Source organism: Eurosta solidaginis, chromosome 4, assembly GCF_040869045.1.
Source record: "Eurosta solidaginis isolate ZX-2024a chromosome 4, ASM4086904v1, whole genome shotgun sequence".
Classification (NCBI taxonomy): Eukaryota; Metazoa; Arthropoda; class Insecta; order Diptera; family Tephritidae; genus Eurosta; species Eurosta solidaginis.
Window position 1 is genome coordinate 243,182,616 of NC_090322.1, and position 21,479 is coordinate 243,204,094.

General features: G+C 38.3%; 1 protein-coding gene across 1 annotated transcript in view; it reads left to right on the top strand.

The window, feature by feature from the left end:
* The window catches only part of LOC137251176 (uncharacterized), a 240,619-nt gene that overhangs the window by 71,218 nt on the left and 147,922 nt on the right, over window positions 1–21,479 (top strand). Inside the window, exon 2 of the mRNA XM_067785335.1 lies at window positions 18,304–18,996. Coding sequence (XP_067641436.1) covers window positions 18,478–18,996 — 519 coding nt within the window. The 5' untranslated portion in view covers window positions 18,304–18,477. The remainder of the gene's footprint in view (window positions 1–18,303; window positions 18,997–21,479) is intronic.

Here is a 21,479-nt window from a genome sequence, read left to right on the forward strand (position 1 = left end):
ATAAAAAGCTTTTCGTGATCTCTGCCCTATTTTAACAGCTAGACTAGGTTTTGAATTTTATAAAATACTTACATATACGTCAAATATAGCTCAGTTAAGTGATTCATGGTGATAGCTATCTCATGCAGACAACAAAAAACTTAGTGTAAGGATTGCCGATAAATTTTAAATTTATATCTACCAAAAATGTCGCTTATGCACATCTATTCTCTATATATTACACATATTCTATAGCATATTATTCAGATATTAAGAATGGGATAACATTATTTCTAAGCTGACTTCATAAAAGGTATGAAGTCTTCGGCACACTTCCGGTTCTTACTTGTTTTTATGTAAAGCGGTCATAGCAGTAGTATAAATGGAGTTTTTCGAAAACTCGAGCATTATTTTTGAACGATTTTCTGTCATTTCGAACGAATTTGAAAATTGAAGATGGCTAAACGCTGAAACCGGTATGTCTCTAAATAAAAATTGACAATGGATTACCTAAAATCGTCTTACCCTATCGGAAAAATCAGCAACTAAGGAAAAAAGGTGTATAATTTAGGTTAGGTTTTACGTGTTTTCACTCCGCTTTGAAATTGCACAAATAGGTGCATGTATATGTGGAAAGCCATGTCGTGATATTATGTTGCGTTATGTTATGTTGTATCATTCTCCATGGGATGCTTATTTGTTACGTTATGGAAAGCTGTGTTGCATCATTTTATGTTTTGTATTTTTGTGTTGTTTAGTTTGACTTTTGTGTTTTGTTTCATCTTGTGTATCCATATTTTGTTTGGTCACATGTTGTTATTGTAGCGATAAGGACACGACACGAAGATTTTGTGGAATGTTATCGACGTTGATAGTTCTTTGCCGTAAGCAGATCCGGTACTTTTCGGTAACAAGCGCCATTATGTTACAAACCATATCATCTTGGGAACAATTTAATAAGACCACATTGAACATTCTAGACCATACCGCCTTCCCACCCCCTAAATACATGAGGGACTTGGGGGAGCCAGAACCTCGACTGTTAAAGGAATAGGATTCGGCACGTTTAGGTGAGGTTGAAAATTGGGTTGGAGAAGCTAATATGTAACTGCGCTGGCAACCCTTTGAAAGGGTTGCGCTACTAAATTCCTTCAATCAATTTGGTATTTAAGTCGCTTCTTACGACAGGCATACCTGCCGCGGGTGTATTATAAGCCCCCTAACCAACTGGGGGATGTATAATTAAATCATGCTATGTTCCTGTAGGAATGAAAACCGCGACCTTGTAACTGATGTCCAGAGAGTGCTTAGATTATGGAGGGAACACTTCTCTGCTCTCCTAAATGGAGGCAGCAATTCACCGCGCAGAGATGAAGAACCCGATCCCGCAATCGATGATGATGGAATATATGTCCCCCCGCCCGATTATGACGAAGTTAGAATAGCAATAACCAGATTGAAAAACAACAAGGCCGTGGGCGCTGATGGATTGCCTGCGGAGCTATTCAAGTTCGGCGGCGAGGAGTTGGTAAGGCGCATGCAGCAGCTTCTTAGCAAAATATGGGCGGACGAAAGCATGCCCGACGGTTGGAATCTAAGTGTTCTTTGCCCAGTCCACAAGAAGGGGGATACTGCAAAATGCACCAACTATCGTGGAATCAGCCTTCTTAATATCGCATATAAGGTCCTTTCAAGTTTATTGTTCGAAAGATTGAAGCCCACCGTGAACCAGCTGATTGGACCTTATCAGTGCGGCTTCAGACCTGGTAAATCTACCATCGACCAGATTTTCACAATGCGCCAAATCTTGGAAAAAACCCGTGAAAAGAGAATCGACACACATCACCTCTTCGTCGACTTTAAAGCCGCCTTCGACAGCACGAAAAGGAGCTGCCTATATGCCGCTATGTCTGAATTTGGTTTCCCCGCAAAACTTATACGGCTGTGCAAAATAACGTTGAGCAACACCATCAGCTCAGTCAGGATTGGGAAGGACCTCTCTGAGCCGTTCGAAACTAAACGAGGTTTCAGACAGGGTGACCCCCTATCGTGCGGTTTCTTTAATTTGATGCTGGAGAAAATTATACTAGCTGCAGAACTTAACCGCACTGGAACAATATACTATAAAAGCGTGCAATTACTGGCATATGCTGATGACATTGATATCATCGGCCTAAACACCCGCGCTGTTAGTTCTGCTTACTCCAAGCTGGAAAAAGAAGCGGTAAAGATGGGTTTGATGGTGAATGAGGACAAAACGAAGTACCTGCTGTCATCGAGCAAAGAGTCAGCGCATATGCGCCTTGGCAACCACGCTACTGTTGGCAGCCATAATTTCGAAATAGTAAAAGACTTCGTTTATTTGGGAACCATCATCAACACTAGCAACAACATCAGCACTGAAATCCAGCGAAGAATCAATCTTGCCAATAAATGCTACTTTGGACTAGGTAGGCAATTGAAAAGTAAAGTCCTCTCTCGGCGAACGAAAATCATACTCTACAAGTCACTTATCGTACCCGTCCTGCTATATGGGGCAGAAGCATGGACCATGACAACAGCAGATGAAGCGGCTTTGGGAGTGGTCGAGAGAAAAGTTCTTCGAAAGATTTATGGACCTCTACGCGTTGGCGATGGCGAGTACCGAAGAAGATTTAATGATGAGCTGTACGAGCTATACGCAGACATCAACATAGTCCAGCGAATTAAAACGCAGCGGCTGCGCTGGCTAGGCCATGTTATGCGAATGAAATATGATGCTCCGGCCAAGAAAGTGTTTCTATCGGAACCCGCCTATGGAAGCAGAGGTAGAGGGCGGCCCCCACTCCGTTGGAAGGACCAGGTGGAAAACGATTTAAACTCCCTTGGTGTGACCAATTGGCGCCGGTTGGCGGAGCGAAGGAGCGACTGGCGCGCCTTGTTGGACGGCCATAACCGTTTAGACGGTTAAGCGCCAATTAAGTAAGTAAGTAATGTTGTGTTTTATTTCGTTTTGTTATGTTACGATTTGTTTTGTTATTTTAGGTTATGTTAAGCTATGTTAAGTTTTAGGAAGTAATGTTATATTTTATATGGTTCTGTTATCTAACGCTTTACTATGTTATGTTATGTTATGCTATGTTATGTAATGGTTTATTTTATTGTATATATACTTTGTCATGTTAGACAAAACAAGATAAGTATATGTACGCGTTCAATTTTTTATTCTTTGCTATTTTCTATTCTTTATGCTAGGACATATTTTGTTGTGTTACGTTACTTTAGTTTTTTATGTTCAATGAAAAATAACAAGCTCTCATACATAACCAAGTTCGTTTTCATAAAAATAGTACTTCTAAGAACTAAATAATATTACAATAACTACAAATTGCGCTTTTAAAAGTTACACAAAATACGAAACGTGATTGCTTATTTGATTGCAATTGCGCGCTTTTGAAAAGCTTTGAATATGTGAGCTACTTTGAAAAATTTAATGGAAATGGAGAAGTGTCTGAAATGCGTGAACACTTTTACTCAATATCAATTGGGTTACATGAAAAAAGAAGCAGAATACTTGGAGCATTTGAAACTGAATTTCATGCAGTTAAAAAAAATTTCAACATTTTACAATTGACAACTGCATGTTCTATATTGTTTCAAAAAATAAAAGCTATGTTTCAGACTATTAAATGTCATTGAAGCATGAAATTTCATCTTTCGAACAAAGTTGATGCTCTTCATCTATTGCACTATGCGACAAAATCAAATTTTTTTCTGGGTATTTGGCCAAGCCAACTTTTTTGAGGAAATTGAGGCTTAAGTATTAAAAGTACTATCACCATTTTTCGAAGTTAGCCTCCGAAAAATAAATATCGGCTTTTGAATTTCGAAATTCTAAATTTCGAAATTTTATTTTTTTTGTCAACGCGTTCAGCAAATTAAAAAAGTAAAAATGTGGTCGTGGTCCGCTCTTTTCCCTTATTTGAAGGGATGAATTCTTTTTTTGAGAAATTTAGTATTAAAGTTGTTATAAGTCAGATATTCCCATGATAGTGGCTCCTACTTTCATGTCTGCACATAATCTGCACTGGAATTGCTCGTACTGTATATTTTCAAAAAAGGAATTCAGCCATTCAAATAAAAGAAACAGGCGGCCCACGACCACATTTTTACTTTTTAATTTGCTGAACATGTTAACAAAAAAAAAAAAAAAATAAATAAAATTTCGAAATATAGAATTTCGAATTTCGAAAGCCGATATCCATTTTTTGGAAGCTAACTTCGAAAAACGGAGGTAGTACTTTGTCTACATAAGCCTCAATCTCTACAAAAAAGCGAGTTTGGTCGAATACCCAGCCGGCTGTTGCACAGTGTTGCACTTGCTGCAATTGCTGTCTCTGTCATTGCTAAGAGAATAGAAGATCCAATGGAGTTTCATCAACTATTGCATGTAGCTGAAGTTATTGCTTTGCATTTCACTGCTATTATGCATTTACTGTTATTAACATACCAGCTGCGCTTAAGACCTTCATCGTACTTACATACATACATACATACTTAAAACTACTACCAATAAATCACTTACAGTGTCATAAGCTTGAGCTATGTTCGAATTCTTACACTTCAAGCTTATATAAATATTTCCAGGAATGCTTTAAAATAAATTCTTAAATGCATTCTAATGTAAATATATACATACATGCTTGTATATAAAGGAGCTTTTACTTTGGAGGCAGTTAGTGAGTAATGCGTAACCAGGCCAACTGTGCAAACCAAAGAAAAAGTAATAAAAAATGTATAAAGGAAAATTGGCTAACAAGCCACTTAAGATGTTTTTGTTGTACATTTGTGAGCACAATCGTGCAAGTTATGGCTTATGTGCTCCAGAACAACACATGTACAATGTGCATATGTATATAGGCCTTTTGCTGTGATTTAAATGATAAAACGAGGAAGGCAGATGCAGTGGTGGGACATATTGGGCTTCCTTCTTGAAGGTATTATTCTTATTTTTGTAAAATTGACGTTGTTCTTGTTTCCTTCGCAGCCACTGTCGTTTCCATATATATCTCTAGCTGCATCTTCTTCTTCATTCCAGTGTACCTCTATCTAAACTTCATCGATGGACATATATCTCTGCCTTCATCTTCATTTTCATCTTTCTTGCAATCTTTAATCAGTTTTTATCTCCTGCTTCATCTTCATTAGAGGGCATTCTTTGTAGCATTTATTGGCAAGACTGATTCTTCGCTGTTGTTGTTGTTAAATCGTTAAAGCTGTTTCCCAAATAAACGAAGTCTTTTACTATTTTGAAATTATGACTGCCCACAGTAGCGTGGTTGCCAAATACTTGATGAAAGCAGGTACTTTGTTTTGTCCACTTTCCCCAAACTTTCTTCAAGCATATGCCCTCTATATCTACACTATACTAAAACTTTTGAGTGGCCTTTTCCACGTTCTTTTTGTCCAGCTTTGCATCTCCCCTTTTCATGCTTAGTTATTTGTTTAACTCCGCCACCTTCTTTAACTCTAATGCTACGTTTCCACCAAACCCAAACTCCGTGTTTGCCAACTCTTTTATGCAAAATATCTCTTGGCAGAAATGCAACTTTTGATTTTTGCTTTCGCATTATTGATACCGAAGTTAAAACGCGTTTTTCGATAGCTTTCGCGATATTTTTAGACATGTTTTAACAGTCTTACGAAACTGGCAAACACGGAGTTTGGGTTTGGTGGAAACGTAGTATAACTCCTCTATGCCTTAAGGTTTTCCTTCACAGCTTATCTATGGAATGCAAACTATAAATCCTTAGCCCTCAATAACTATTCCAACAACTGTCAGCTACCAAGCACAACAAATTGTATCAGATTTGACGATTTATCGATTCGCCATTTACAATAACAATATAATTTCACACTTTTCTGTCTGTTACAGCAAGCCAAAATGAAACTTGTCATCGTGCGTTGATTAAGCGTCGCTTATGTAGCTTGAGCATGTGCCAAAGTTCCTTCACGCATTCCCGAAAAGTAATTTCAACAGTTGAAATCGAAGGCATGTGGAACTTTAGGCAGGGTTGTACAATAGAGAAGTTATTGATAAGGATGTTGTACGTATTATGTGGAAGGTTAGGTTAGGTTGAGTTGAGCGGTCAATAAAGACCTCACATAGGCTGAATGTGGCCATAGTATTACTAGAATTTGTTTGATATCAAACGGCAAAACACCAATCAGGTGCCAGGGCTTACATATCTTAAATAATAATTCCTCCCCTTTGGCAAATGCTAGAAGTTTTCTTGGACCTAGCTTAATTGCTGCCTCAACATCTGGCAACTTTGTCGCCCCTAATAGCTGGAGCCTTAATCTGGCGAGCGCAGTGCTCGAACACAGAACATTTCTTACTACAGGTGGTAGTGTAGGAAGTAAACTTGCTGTTACTGACGAGACCTAACTTTTAAGCATGTGGCGGCAAAAGGCAGTGTACAGTTAGTACCCCCTTCGTAAGCTTCTTCTTTCTTTAGAGATATGAGCCAATTTGTGAGTCCAATATCGCTCGATGGATCATATGCTACTCCTGCCTCCTTTTGATTTCTCCCAAACGGATTGGGGCGTCTATCGTCGATTATTATGTGGGTGAAGTTGGTTTGTTACTTTTATTATGTAGGAAACGTCATACGTCGAATTTTTTTTGTTATTTGAATGGTCCATGACGTGAAAAATACCGCAGTTTCTCTTCTTAAAATCAAATATGCGTAATTTACAATCCATGCCATTTTGAGTTGTTAGTGATATTTTTTATGTCGCCACTGTATTCACTTGAGTGACGTAATTTAAACTCAATGAAAGCAATTCTTTAATACAAAAAGGCTCGATTTAACTTAAAAGAAAAATATATAAAGGAAAACTACAAAAATGCAAAAGAAAAATTTAATTCCAGAGGTATGCTAACAATTAGTTATATATTAATGGGGTGTTCCATTTTGAATCAATTAACGACTTCAAATGGTGGAAATTGGGTTGAGGGTTGAAGGAATTTCCGTAAATAGTTTGCTAGTATGATGAGTGTTCCAAAAAAATGTGCTTATTTTAGAATCTTAAAAAAACCTTTGAGATGTGGAGCTATCGCTTTATTACGAGTTTGTTGTCGTCGAGTTATTAGGTTCTTATCGGTATGTTAAGACCTTTTTATCGTTTTTCTATTAAAAGGTTATCGATATCTGTTCGATGCGAAACCGATAAGTCATCGATAGCGTTTATACCTATGAAAAATTTATAACACCTTAAAAACAACTCCGACAGCTGCACTGTATGCTCTTGTGAACATTTCAACTGTAAACCCTTTGCTACTGGGCATATAGTGTTAACAACTACAATGAGGTTCAGTGCCAGGCCGAACAGACTTACTGACTTCATATCTGCGCTTCAAAGGGGCTCTTTTAGTCACAATAGAGGTGGATGTTTGGCGCAAGGGTGCCCAAATGGCGGAGTTAGCGGAAGCACAAGTGTCTGCTGTATACTGTGCTGGCCAGGATATAAACAGATTCTACAAGCTTCTCAGGTGGAAATAATAGCCATAACGAAATCAGCAGAAATACTGGAAGAAAATTTATTAAACTTATATACAGCCAAGCAGCAATTAAGGTAATAATCTCAAATAGAATAGCATCGAAAAGTGTGTTAGAGTGCAAGCAGCCCTAAAAAGAAGCGATACTAGGGAGAAACATAAGGGAATAGATGGGAATGAAAAAGCGGATGAATTAGCTAAAAAACGCGCATCCCTCTAAGCTTGCTCCGTAGATGTCCCAAATAGATAAGGTGAGATTAAGAGAAGGCGAGATTTGCACATGATTGGCCAAGCAGGAGAAGCGTGGACTCAAGCGCTGGGAAGTGTCGAAGACCATGTGTAGGTCTTAAAACCTTAGACTAACAAAGTTGTTCTATCATTAAAAAGAGACGACTGTACACTCATGACGGGTATACTGACTGGACATTGCTTTCTGGCGTCGCATTCCTTTAAATTGGACTTGGTCAGTGATAGCACATAGCATTGGAGGAGGAAACGTTATAGTATGTTTTGTGCTGTTATTCTTGTAGCGATAAAGACACTTACCGAAAATGGTGCGGATTTTTATCGATCGTGATGGATCTAGATATAGACCAGGTACGTTACAGTAACAAGTAACGGCCGAACATCTTGGGAATGATTTAACATGACCAAATTAAACTTTCTTATGGCATCCCGCCTCCACGCGATTGTTCCGTGAACCTGATATAGCCAGAGTCTGGCCTTCTAAAGAAACATAAGCTATAAATTTCGCTGCCAAACCATTAAAGGTTTGTGCTTCACAACCCCTTTAATCAGTAGGTATTTTAGTCGCCTCTTACGACGGATATATTCCAAACCGCCTAAACCATCGGAGGACGTTTTTTGCTCGTGCCCTGCGCTTGTCGGGCTTAAACTCCACTTATTAGGAGTTATACAGCTATCAGATCTATAAACAGCAATTGGCAAAGGTCCTAGAACGATTTTGGTTTCAACCAAACCTAACCTATGACAAATAGATAAATCGTCGATAACAACTAGATAATACTTCGATAATTAATTGAAAGGGCGTGGAGAAAAAACCGCTAACACGCTGATGACTCGTCGATAATGACACGATAACACTCCGATGACATATAAATAACTTTATGAAAAATATCGACCACTTATGATGAAAAACCCAAAACTTTTCTATCAGAAATCGATATAGTTTTGAAAGCTAATTGATAACTTGTGGTAACAAATCGATTAACGTTCAATAGCTATTCGATAAGAAAACTTCGATAAAAACCGATAAATTAGTGATTATGGCTACTTTCAACAACAAGTTTATAACACCTCAGTTACGTGGAGTCGATAAAAAAGTGTTAACAATTCGATAATCTCTTCTTCCTTTTCTACGTTAACTCTACACGTATATTATGGATTCTCCGGTACAGCATACACCTCGAAACATTACGCTTACATCGTTACAGCAAAGATGGTCAAACATCAGAAATTAAATTTACGTTAGCTGAGCTACTCTGCCTCTAAAAAAGTATTTTGTAAAAATAGTTTTCTCAAAAAGCTTTATCAAACGATAGATGTGTGAAAGACATCAAGTGTGTTATACCTGTGCTGTTGGAAAAAAATGAAATATTCCTTTATATCACTGGTTAATTTGTCGTGGAATAACCCATATAATAGACCAATGTACAATGTTTGTTACTTTTTCGAAAGCAACTGCTGCCAGTAGGCACGTCAAGCGCTCAACCAAATTTGTTGTGGCATGTGTAATAATAGACAGTTAACGTGCACTCGCACTCCACCGCAGTCACAAACACACAAACACTTAGACACACAACATGCGCTCGATCATAGGCATTCTAAGGAAACAAGTGAAAAAAAGCAAACAAAAACAAGTAAGGACGGGACTGTCAGACTTCATACCTTTCATGAATAGGGCTGAACAATAATCTTATCCCGTTCGTAATCCCCAAATAATCGGATGTATAAGATAAGAAATATATAGTGAACAGACGTACATACCTAAACGATTTTTAGGATAAATATAAAATAAAAAATAGGTAGGTACTTTGTGTGAGGATGCAAAGCTTCAGGTTTTTTGTGGTCTGCATGTAAAAACTATTACAACGAATCACGTATTTCAAAAATATATGACGTAAACGTAACTATTTGATGAAATTTGATGAATTTTGAAGCTTCTAGCCGTAAAAAGGGGCAAAAATGACAATTTATATGGGGTATGTAATATATATACCACCGATCTCTATGATTTTTTTACACACCAATATATACTATATACGTAAGCAATCGGTGAAATTTGAAGCTTTTAGCTGTTAGAATGGGGTAGAAATTGCGAAAAGATTCTTATCTGAGATATATACTATATATACAACCGATCTCTATGATTTTTTCAGTTTGTTGAAATTTGAAGCTTCTAGCTGTTAAAATGAGGCTGAGATTGCGAAAATATATATATACTATATATACCACCATATATATACTACATATACAACCGATCTATATGATTTTTCGGACCACAATATATGCTATATACGTAAGCATTCGTTGAAATTTGAAGCCTCTAGCTCTTAAAATAGGGCAGTAATAACGAAAAGTGCCTTATCTGAACAATCGGTTGTGGGGGATATATACTATATATACGACCGATCTCATCAATTTTTTCAAACAACAATATGTGCGATATACGAAAGTATATGGTGAAGTTTAAAGCTTCAATCTGTTAAATTGAGGAAGATATGAAAAAATCCTCTTTTTCTGAAAAATTGGTTGTATGGAGGATATATACTATAGTGGTCCGATCCGGCCAGTTCCCACAAATGTCTAATCGGACACTCAAATACTCCCGCTCACCAAATTTTATCAAGATATCTCAAAAATTGAGCGACTAGTTTGCATACAAACAGACAGACCGACAGACGGACATGGCTAAATCCACTCAGCTCTTCATCCTGATTACTTCGGTATACTTAATGGTCGGTCTATCTATTTTCCTTTAAGGACTTACAATTTTGGGTTCCGTGACGAAATTAATATACCATTTCATTTTCATGAAAGGTATAAAAAAAAGAAAACTTGGCAAACCCATTTTTGCTTTGACTTTTCTCGTATCGTTGTGTTTCATTTTTGTGTTCCTTTTTATGCACTGAAATTTCTCGAGTTTTTGTCGTTGGCAGGCTTCGCGGTTTTGTGGCAAACAATAAAGTTAGGTCATTGCACTTTGCATATGTGCTGAGGGGTACACCACATACTGCATACATATACATGCATATATAAAACATAAATACAGAAATTGTTGCATGCAATATGTTGCAACTTAAAGATAAGCAAAAATATGCTGAACTTAAATACACACGCCCAGCACACGTGCACCAACATATACAAACGCACATATCTAATATGTGAGCTTAGCTGCAAGCAGCAGAAAGTGGCAGGGTGTGGACAACTAACAGCAGGCAACAAATTAAGAGTAATAAATTGAGTAACATTGTTGTTGCTTTTTATAGCAAAACTTATTTAAGGGAATATCGTTCACACACATTTGCACTTCCGGTGAGTGATAAACAAGTACATAACTATTCGCTTTACGTTGCATGAGGAGCTATGAAAGTTAACAGAGAAAAGTGCTGAAGAGTCAATAAGGAGCCATACACTTAACGGCTTGCGCTACATTATGATGAAGTGTTTATTCTGCGATAATAGAAAAGAGAATAACATAAATAACGTGTAAGGAGATCGGTACATAATATAGAACATATCTATGCATATAGTACATATCAGCATAAGCTGGTATCTGGTATCACAATGAATGTGCAGGATGGACCCTGGAACACTGGATCTGAAAATTGGTCTTGTTTAATTTGTATTGGTAACCAGAGTCGGTAGTACTAATTACGCCCAAGATATAGACAGTGCTTCAAAGCGTACCAATGGCTGCTTCGTCACCTGGCCTCAATGGGAAACACCAAAGCAATTACAATCGCAACTCCTTTTATACGGCGTAGACAGTTCAGCCACTGTGTTATAACTAAAATAAGTACGCTGATGACTGAAGAAAATTTTTGCTAGTTAATCGGTAAATCTTCTGTGGCATTAACCGTTACCCACGCTTAGGGGTCCGCACTCTCTCCGAAATTTTCTCTCTAGCGCTTCCAAAGCCACCTAATCTGATGTGGTCGGCGTCCATGCCCCTACAATATCTAGCAGGACGGGTATGATTAGCAACTTGTCGAGCATGATTTTCGTTTTCAGAGAAGGATTTTACTTCTCAATTGGTCACTAAATCCAAATGTGTAGGCAAGATTATAACTTCGCTTAATTTTAAGGCTTAAGTTGGTCCCCAGATAAATGAAGTCCTTAACTTACTTACCTAGTTGACGCTTTGCCGTTTAATACCATTTTTCAGTCCAACAAGTCGCTTCTTCCTTGGACTAAGTGGCCTAAACTGCTAACTTGAAGGAAATTTAAATTTCCTCCTGATCTTTCCAGCGGAGTGAATGGCCCCTTCCTCTTTCTCCGCTTCCGTAAGCGAGAGCTACACTCCACAGGCACCAAAAAATTTTAATTTATTTTGACTCGGACTTTGCTAGGCTTAGAAAGAGTATATTTTGATACTGGTGTTCTAAAGATTAGTTTGCAGGCAATTTTTTGAAAAACGTGTGGGCCGCGCTCTGTCCGGAAAGGAGCCAAATTAACTATATCTGATTTCGAATAACAGGAAGGAGATGGGAGTGTCGACAAATGAGAGGAGGATGTAAAAAGTAAGTCAAAGAGAGGGAGAAAAATAGACAGATAAGAGAGAGATTAAGCAAAAGTAAGCTAGAAGAAAGGAAATTGGAATCTGTGAAAAGCTTGGAGAATGACAAGAAACTGAAAAGTGCGTTAAGGACTGCCACTACCATTTTCGTGTTTACAATTGTAGTTACTGTTGTTGGGACCGTAGATCTACTTTTTTCATGTTCGCATGAGACTTAGGAGCACCAAAGCGAAGCAGCGTTTGCCAGAATTATTTTTGGAAATCCGCCTTACTTACAGAAAATATTGAAGGAAGGAATTATCTATCTGAGCATAATGAAATCAGTAGGGCATCTTTGATTGAAGCTCTGGGCTAGGGATATCTTAAAACAAATTTTGGGGCCGGGATAAAACCAAACCACTAACAACACGAGATCGGGTTTTATAAAAAACTAGTATAAGGCAGGCCCCTTCTTTCTTTCTTATTTAGCCGAAAAGCAATTTTTCTGGACTATGGCCAAACAATGAATTGCATAAATTGCAAAAAGCACAGCTGGCATTAGGTTTTCAGCCCTTTTGCTACTAATGTGCGCTCTGCACTTCTCATCTCAATAAATTTAGTTAAGGCTAAAAACGGCAAAATCTGTATTATTTGCATATTCTCGTTTCATTTTCCTTTTCTAAGTTGAAACATTTCGTCGAGCGTCACGTGACAAAACGTGCAAATGTTCACTTCTGCCTGCAGTTTTTGCCAAAGAAAGAATTTAATCTGCGAACAAATTTTTTCCTTCTTTTTCGCATTTTCCTTGTTTTTATACTCAGTTGAGCAGAGCTCACAGAGTATATTAACTTTGATTGGATAACGGTTGGTTGTACAGGTATAAAGGAATCGAAATAGATATAGACTTCCATATATCAAAATTATCAGTATCAAAAAAAAAAATTCGATTGAGCCATGTCCGTCCGTCCGTCCGTCTGTCCGTTAACACGATAACGTGAGTAAATTTTGAGGTATATTGATGAAATTTGGTATGTAGGTTCCTGGGCACTCATCTCAGATCTCTATTTAAAATGAGCGATATCGGACAATAACCACGCCCACTTTTTCGATATCGAAAATTTCGAAAAATCGAAGAAGTGCGATAAGTCATTACCAAATACGGATTAAGCTATGAAACTTGGTAGGTGAGTTGAACTTTTGACGCAGAATAGAAAACTAGTAAAATTTGCGTGGGCGTGGCACCGACCACTTTTAAAAGAAGATAATTTAGAAGTTTTACAAGCTGTAATTTGGCAGCCGTTGAAGATATCATGATGAAATTTGGCAGAAACGTTACTCTTATTACTATATGTCTGCTTAATAAAAATTAGCAAAATCGGAGAACGACCACGCCCACTTTTTAAAAAAAATTTTTTTTAATTCAAATTTTAAAAGAAAAGTTAATATCTTTACATTATATAAGTAAATTATGTCAACATTAAACTCCAGTAATGATATGGTGCAACAAAATAAAAAAATAAAAGAAAATTTCAAAATGGGCGTGGCTCCGCCCTTTTTCTTTTAATTTGTCTAGGATACTTTTAATGCCATAAGTCGAACAAAAATTTACCAATCCTTGTGAAATTTGGTAGAAGCTTAGATTCTAGGAAAAAGGGCGAAATCGGTTGAAGCCACGCCCAGTTTTTATACACAGTCGACCGTCTGTCCTTCCGCTCGGCCGTTAATACGATAACTTGAGCAAAAATCGATATATCTTTACTAAACTCAGTTCACGTACTTATCTGAACTCACTTTGTATTGGTGTAAAAAATGGCCGAAATCCAACTATGACCACGCCCACTTTTTCGATATCGAAAATTACGAAAAACGAAAAAAATGCCATAATTATACACCAAATACGAAAAAAAGGATGAAACATGGTAATTGTATTGGCCTATTGACGCAAAATATAACTTTAGAAAAAAACTTGGTAAAATGGGTGTGGTACCTACCATATTAAGTAGAAGAAAATGAAAAAGTTTTGCAGGGCGAAATCAAAAGCCCTTGGAACCTTGGAAGGAATACTATTCGTGGTATTACATATATAAATAAATTAGCGGTACCCGACAGATGATATTCTGGGTCACCGTGGTCCACAGTGTGGTCGATACCTCGAAAACGCCTTCACATATACAACTAAGGGCCACTCCCTTTTAAAATTCTCATTAGTACCTTTAATTTGATACCCATATCGTACACTCACATTCTAGAGTCACCCCTGGTCCACCTTTATGGCGATATCTCGAAAAGGCGTCCACATATAGAACTAAGGCCCACTCCTTTTTAAATACTCATTAACACCTTTCATTTGATACCCATATAGTACAAAAAAATTCTAGAGTCACCCCTGCTCCACCTTTATGGCGATATCTCGAAAAGGCGTCCACATATAGAACTAAGGCCCACGCCCTCTTAAAATACTCACTAACACCTTTCATTTGATACTCATATCATACAAACAAATTCTAGAGTCACCCCTGGTTCATCTTTACGGCGATATCTCGAAAAGGCGTCCATCTATAGAACTTAGGTCCACGCCCTTTTAAAATACTCATTAATACCTTTCATTTGATACCCATATCGTACAAACAAATTCTAGAGTCAGGCCTGGTCCACCTTTATGGCGATATCCCTAAATGGCGTCAATCTATGGAACTATGGCCCACTTCTTCTTAAAATACTCTTTAATACCTTCCATTTGATACACATGTCATACAAACACATTCCAGGGTTACCCTAGGTTCTTTTTACAACATGGTGATTTTCCCTTACTTTGTCTCCACAGCTTTCAACTGAGTATGTAATGTTCGGTTACACCCGAACTTAGCCTTCCTTACTTGTTATGTTAAGTTTTGGTTACTCCCATGCTGTTGTTGGCATTGCCGTTTGGTGATTATAAATGACGCCGCTATTTGCAGCTACACGAAAAGCTATTCCAAAGAGGCACTTGAGATTCGGTATTGACATTCTGGTGAAAAACGTTGTTCTGTTGGTTATGCTAATCGCCTCTTCGGTTGCATACCTAACTTGGCCTTACATTGAATTTGTGGTTTCATAGTTGAATCGAAATTCCTAGTACACATTTACAGCGGCGAGTGCTAAAATTTTTGCTTTTACATATTATTTTTTAAATTCCTAGCGAAAGCATTTAAAAAGGTCGAATTTCCTTTACCTTAAATTCATACATTTTCAATACTAAAACTTCCAGTGAGGTGTCCCAATGAGCATTTATGCAATCAATTTCAGTTAGAAGAGAAAAATTGTTTTCAAAACATTTATTAATCTGCTTATAGGAGTAAAGTTCCTGCGAAATTTCATTATGATATCTTCAACGACTGCCAAATTACAGCTTGCAAAACATTTAAATTACCTTCTTTTAAAAGTGGGTGGTGCCACGCCCATTGTCCAAAATTTTACTAGTTTTCTGTTCTGCGTCATAAGGTTAACTCACTTACCAAGTTTCATCGCTTTATCCGTCTTTGGAAAGGAATTATCGCTTTTTTCCGATTTTCGAAATTTTCGATATCGAAAAAGTGGGCGTGGTTATAGTCCCATATCGTTCATTTTAAATAGCAATCTGAGATGAGAGCCCAGAAACCCACATACCAAATTTCCTCAAAATTTACTCAAGTTATCGTGTTAACGGACAAGCGGACGGAAGGACGGACGGATATGGCTCAATAAATTTTTTTTCGATATTGATAATTTTGATATATATATGATTTTGACATCTCGATTCCTTTATACCTGTACAACCAACCGTTATCCAATCAAAGTTAATATACTCTGTGTGCAAAGCACGCTGGGTATAAAAAAAAAAACTTGGAATACAAATTCTTCCAAATACAGGAAGGAAATTGTGATGTAAAAAAATTGATTTAAATTTAATTGATTCACACCTTATAGTTGGTGACGTTGGTGAATTTTGCAATCAACTTCAGTTGCAATGGAAAAATTTATTTCAAAACTTAGTTCACCAATTCACATAGATCTATTGTTTTTGGAAACCATCTGGAAAAAACAAATACAATTTTAAATACAATTAAAAAAAAATGTATATAAAATTAATTATAACAAAAAAACTAAATTTGAAAAAAAGACTTACCTCCGTTGTTGAGATTACTCAATTTTGCAATCAATTTCAGTTGCAAGAGAAAAACTGATTATCAGAATTCAGGGCGCACGGTTTTCCGGTAGCCTGGAGGATTTAAGTTCACATTTCTCTCCCACTTAAGTTCATGAGGGAAAGCAAGTGGTTCATTGAGGACCAATTAGGCTGTATGTGGCTGGACAAACGACCTTAGAACACCAACACAACACTAAAATTCAATATCTGTGCATGAGTAACTCACCAACTTGATTGAAGTAACGTAGTTCTTGATGGTCATGTGACCTATTGCGAGCGCAAGATCGATATTGAAAATCAGATGTGGAAGGATATTCGAACAGAAAGAGATTGGGAGCAAAAGAAGAAGAGAAAATCAATCGCTCTGGGTAACTAAAATGAAGATTAAAATGAAGATTAAAAAAAGGGAGCGATGGATAGGGAAAGGGTAAGGTAGGGCGGAGTATAAAAAGATTGGAGGGCCCGAGGAGGGAAAAGGAGAAGTTAAAGAGAGAAGTAGGGAAAAATAAAAAAAAAAAATTACGTATATCAAAGGGTTTGAGAACTGAAACATCACGCTACAGCTAGACCTGAAAAAAGAAAGAAAATCTTTGCTCAGTGGTAAGCCTGACGTTGAATGGTGAGTCTTTTAAAGTAAGCGCTAGATAGCTAATAAAATAGTAAAATACTTCGTTTATTTGGGAACCAGCATAAACACTAGCAACAACATCAGCACTGAAATCCAGCGAAGAATTAATCTTGCCAATAAATGCTACTTTGGAATAGGTAGGCAATTGAAAAGTAAAGTCCTCTCTCGACGAACGAAAATCATACTCTACAATTCTCCTATATGGGGCAGAAGCATGGACCATTACAACAGCAGATGACGCGGCTTTGGGAGTGTTCGAGAGAAAAGTTATTCGAAAGATTTATGGACCTCTATGCGTTGGCGATGGCGAGTACCGAAGAAGATTTAATGATGAGTTGCACGAGCTATGCGCTGGCTAGGCCATGTTATGCGAATGAAATATGATGCTCCGGCCAAGAAAGTGTTTCTATCGGAACCTGCCTATGGAAGCAGAGGTAGAGGGCGGCCCCCACTCTGTTGGAAGGGCCAGGTGGAAAACGATTTAAACTCCCTTGGTGTGACCAATTGCCACCAGTTGCCGGAGCGAAGGAGCGACTGGCGCGCCTTGTTGGACGGCCATAACCGTTTGGACGGTTAAGCGCCAATTAAGTAAGTAAGTAAGAAAGCTAGATAGCTAAATCTAATCTTGATTATAAAGAAAACTCTGATTTGGTTAGTAGGTATAGATTCAGTTGCATCCTACACGGACTTAGCGGTCACAACCAATCTTAAATTATTCTCTTGTGAGATACAAAGGGGATATTTCAAATCGCATATCTCGTGAATTTAATTGGCTGAATGGGAATGGGAGTGGGCATAGTAATCGGAGTTGCTGCTGGGGTGAGGGCGGAAGTGGGACCTGGAGTGGGAGTGGGAGAGGGAGTAAGAGTTGAAATGGGAGTGGGAGTGCGGATAGGATATGGGAGTGATAGTGGGAGTAATAGTGGAAGTGAGGGTACGAGTGGGAATTATAGGGAGAGAGATTAAAGAACGCGTGTGTGTGTGAGGGCGATTAGTAGTGGTGGGAGTTGGCATGTGAGTGTGTGTAATAGTTAGAAAGCGAAAGGAATTTGGTGTAGTAAGGGAAATGGTAGTGGTAGAGGAGAATGTGGAATATTTTGAAATACATGAAAGTCAAAGTTTCCGCAGCAGAACACATCCTCCCGGGTCTGCTAGTAAAATTCATAAACTTTTGTTATTTAGATTAGATTACAGCATTCCTAATTGAAAAATTTCTAATGAATTTATTTCTCCCTTGCTCGCTCTAATTATAGCTTCAACTGAAATGCTGGTGCAAATTTCAGAGGTGCAATTTAAAATTATAGCGAAATTCATGCACGCGCTCATACCATCAACAATAAGCAGAGCCCACGAAGGACGAAAATAAACAAAGTAAACAACAAACTGTTAAAAATAACCAAAAAAAAAAAAAAAAAAACAACAAAAAAATGCGTTCTGCACCCTACGCTTATCACATCGGCCAGAGTATGAGTGACGAGGATGGTGACAATGACGCGCTCGCCGCTGGCTATCGCTTGGCGGCGGCTGTTAGTTCAAGCCATCAAGCACAACAACAATCACAGCAACAAATGGAACTCAAATGGAAGGATATACCAGAAAAATATTTAATGGTTATTGCACATTTTTTGGCTGGCGATTTTAATGACACCGAAGCGATGGAGCATGTCAATGGGCCCATTTTAAAATCGAGCATTAAATCCGTCTATTGGATATTTCTCATACAATATGCAGCGCTAGCATTAATCGGTATTGCAATGAATGTAGCGATTATAGCCTATGCCATCTACCATCGCCTCTTTAAGGATGTAACACATGCTTTCATCATAAATTTGGCTTTGTGCCATTTTGTACAGTGCGCTTTGGTGCTGCCCATCACATTGATGGTGATGCTCATACAGAATTGGATATTTGGACAATTTTTATGCTTCTTTTTGCCGATGTTGCAGGTGAGTTTGTGGGAGGGGAGCCCAAACATATGTATAGGGGGGACGCATGCTTAATTTATGTATGGCTATTATAATTAATAGGTAGGTGAATTTATATGCAAGACCGTAAAGTTTTTTACTGCTTTTATTTTTCCATAATAAAGATTATAAAGATTAATTAAATTTGACCCACATAAATTGCTTGTTAAGTCAAAAGGTTGCCAGTAATTACCAATGTTAAGCCAACATAAACAAATACAAGTAAGGAAGTCTGAGACAAATACCAAAAGTTCTCACTTTTATCATTAGTTTGCATGATCCAGGTGATTTTGGGCCTCGCAAAGACTAACGCTAATTGCGAGCTTCAAAGTAGACAAAGCCCTACGGCGAAAATAGAATGCCATCACGCAAAGCATCAAATTTGCACTACAGGGATAATGACGACCTCCGAACGCGTGCTATTCTAGTATAGAGAGGGCCTATTTGTAGCCATATTTGTACCAACAGCGCTTACTTAAGTCTATGATTTGCAGAATTTTAAGTGAAAGGGTGGGGGGGGGGGGGTGGCGGCAGTCGTTACAATGGGGATCAGGCATGGGTGAACATACCGTTATGGATTTAGTATTTTTCGTTCGTGCTGTCCGACCGCTGCTGATGTAACTGATGCTGACGGGTTGTTTTTTGTATTATGTTAGCACGGTGCAACGAATGTATCCGTCGGAGGGTTACTATGCTCTATGAAACTTTCTTTGCTGGCATTCCGAGCACGTGGTGTTGGGAGGGGGGGGGGGGGGGCGCAGGAATTGAAGGTATCCTCTTACGTGAGTGCGTGAGCCAGAGCCAGAGAGCGACACGGGGCAAGGGCTGGTGCTTTGCATTGTTTCTATCCGCGCTACGCAGCTTGCAAAAATGGTTTGGAGCGGTAGGTAGCTGAGGTACGCCCAGGTGTGAACCAGGGGACGTCCTTGGACGCAGAAAGCCACAACCCTCTTGGGAATATTTACCCCACATATCACAGAAACAGAACCTAAATTTGAATGGAACTGTCGCTTGTTTTATTTGGAGACTAATCAGTAATTTACTACTTTTACATAAACTAAATTGTCCAAAATCATTGGGATATTTACGTACGCCTACTTATAAGGTTTGAAGAAAGCAAAATATGGTCGGATGAGCACATGCCTTCAGATTGGAATTTAAGTGTGATCTGCCCAGTCCACAAGAAAAGCGATTACACAAACCGCGGAAACAACCTGCTTGATATTGCGTTTAAGGTTCTACCTAGCGACCATAGTCAATAAATTGATTGAACCTTTTCAGTGCATCTTTGGACCTGTCTGGACTATCGACCGGTTCTTTGCGATGCGAATGATCCTGAAGAAGACACACGACAAGAAATTTGACACCCACCATCTTTTCGTCGACTTCTAAGCAGCATTTGACAGTGCGAAAAGAAGCTGTTTGTATGCTGCTATGTCAGAATTTAAGTTCCCTGCAAAGTTAATAGGGCTCTGCTAAATGACGTTGAGCAACACCACTTGCTCCTTAAGGATTGAAAATACCCTCTGCGAGGGATTCAGAATAGGCGATTTCCTTTCGGTTTCTTTAAGAAAATGCTGGAGCAGATAATTATAACAGCAGAATTAATCCGTGATGGTACAATCTTTAATAAAAGCGTACAATTTCTGGCGTATGTTGATGATATTGATATTATTGGCCCTAACAAACGTGCTGTGCGTTCTGCCTTCTCTGGATTAGATAAAGAATTAAAAATGCGGTAAATTAGAAAAAGACGAAGCGCTTGCTGTAAAGAATCGGCGGGTTTGCTCCCTTCCAGGAACGTCAGTGTTGACTTATATAAATTCAAGACTGTGAATGGTTTTGTTTTTTGGGGAAAAAATGATGAAAGCAAAAACAATGTCTGCTTAGAAATCAAACCGCGAATAACTCTTGCCATCTATCACTGCTTTGGACTGAGTATGCAATTGAAAATTAAAATCTTCTCTCGACAAACAAAAATTACGCTATCGACGGCGAGTATAGAAGTAGGTTTAATGATAAACTCTATGAGCTTTATGCAAATATTACGGTAGTTCAATGAATAAACACCTAAAGGCTTCGCTGGCTAGGTTATGTCATGCGAATGTTTTGTTTGCAGGGGGAGCCTCCACTGAGTTGAGAAAATCAGATGGAGGAAGAGTTGACTTCTCTTGTTGTTCCCAATTTGTGACCGTTATCGCGAAACAGGGATAGCTGTTGTGACTTTTTACGAAACGGCCGTAATCGCTTAAGCGGGTAAGTGCCAAATAATAATGAAGTTGTTGTTGTAGCGATAAGGACACTCCGCGCAGGTTTTGTGGAGTGCTATCGATGCTAATGGTCATTTGCAGGATATAGATCCGGCACGTTCCTATAAAAAGCACCATTAAGCTACTAGCCCGACCATCTCGGGAACAATTTCCCCTTTGAATCCGAAAAATGATGATGATGATGCGTATCAGGTT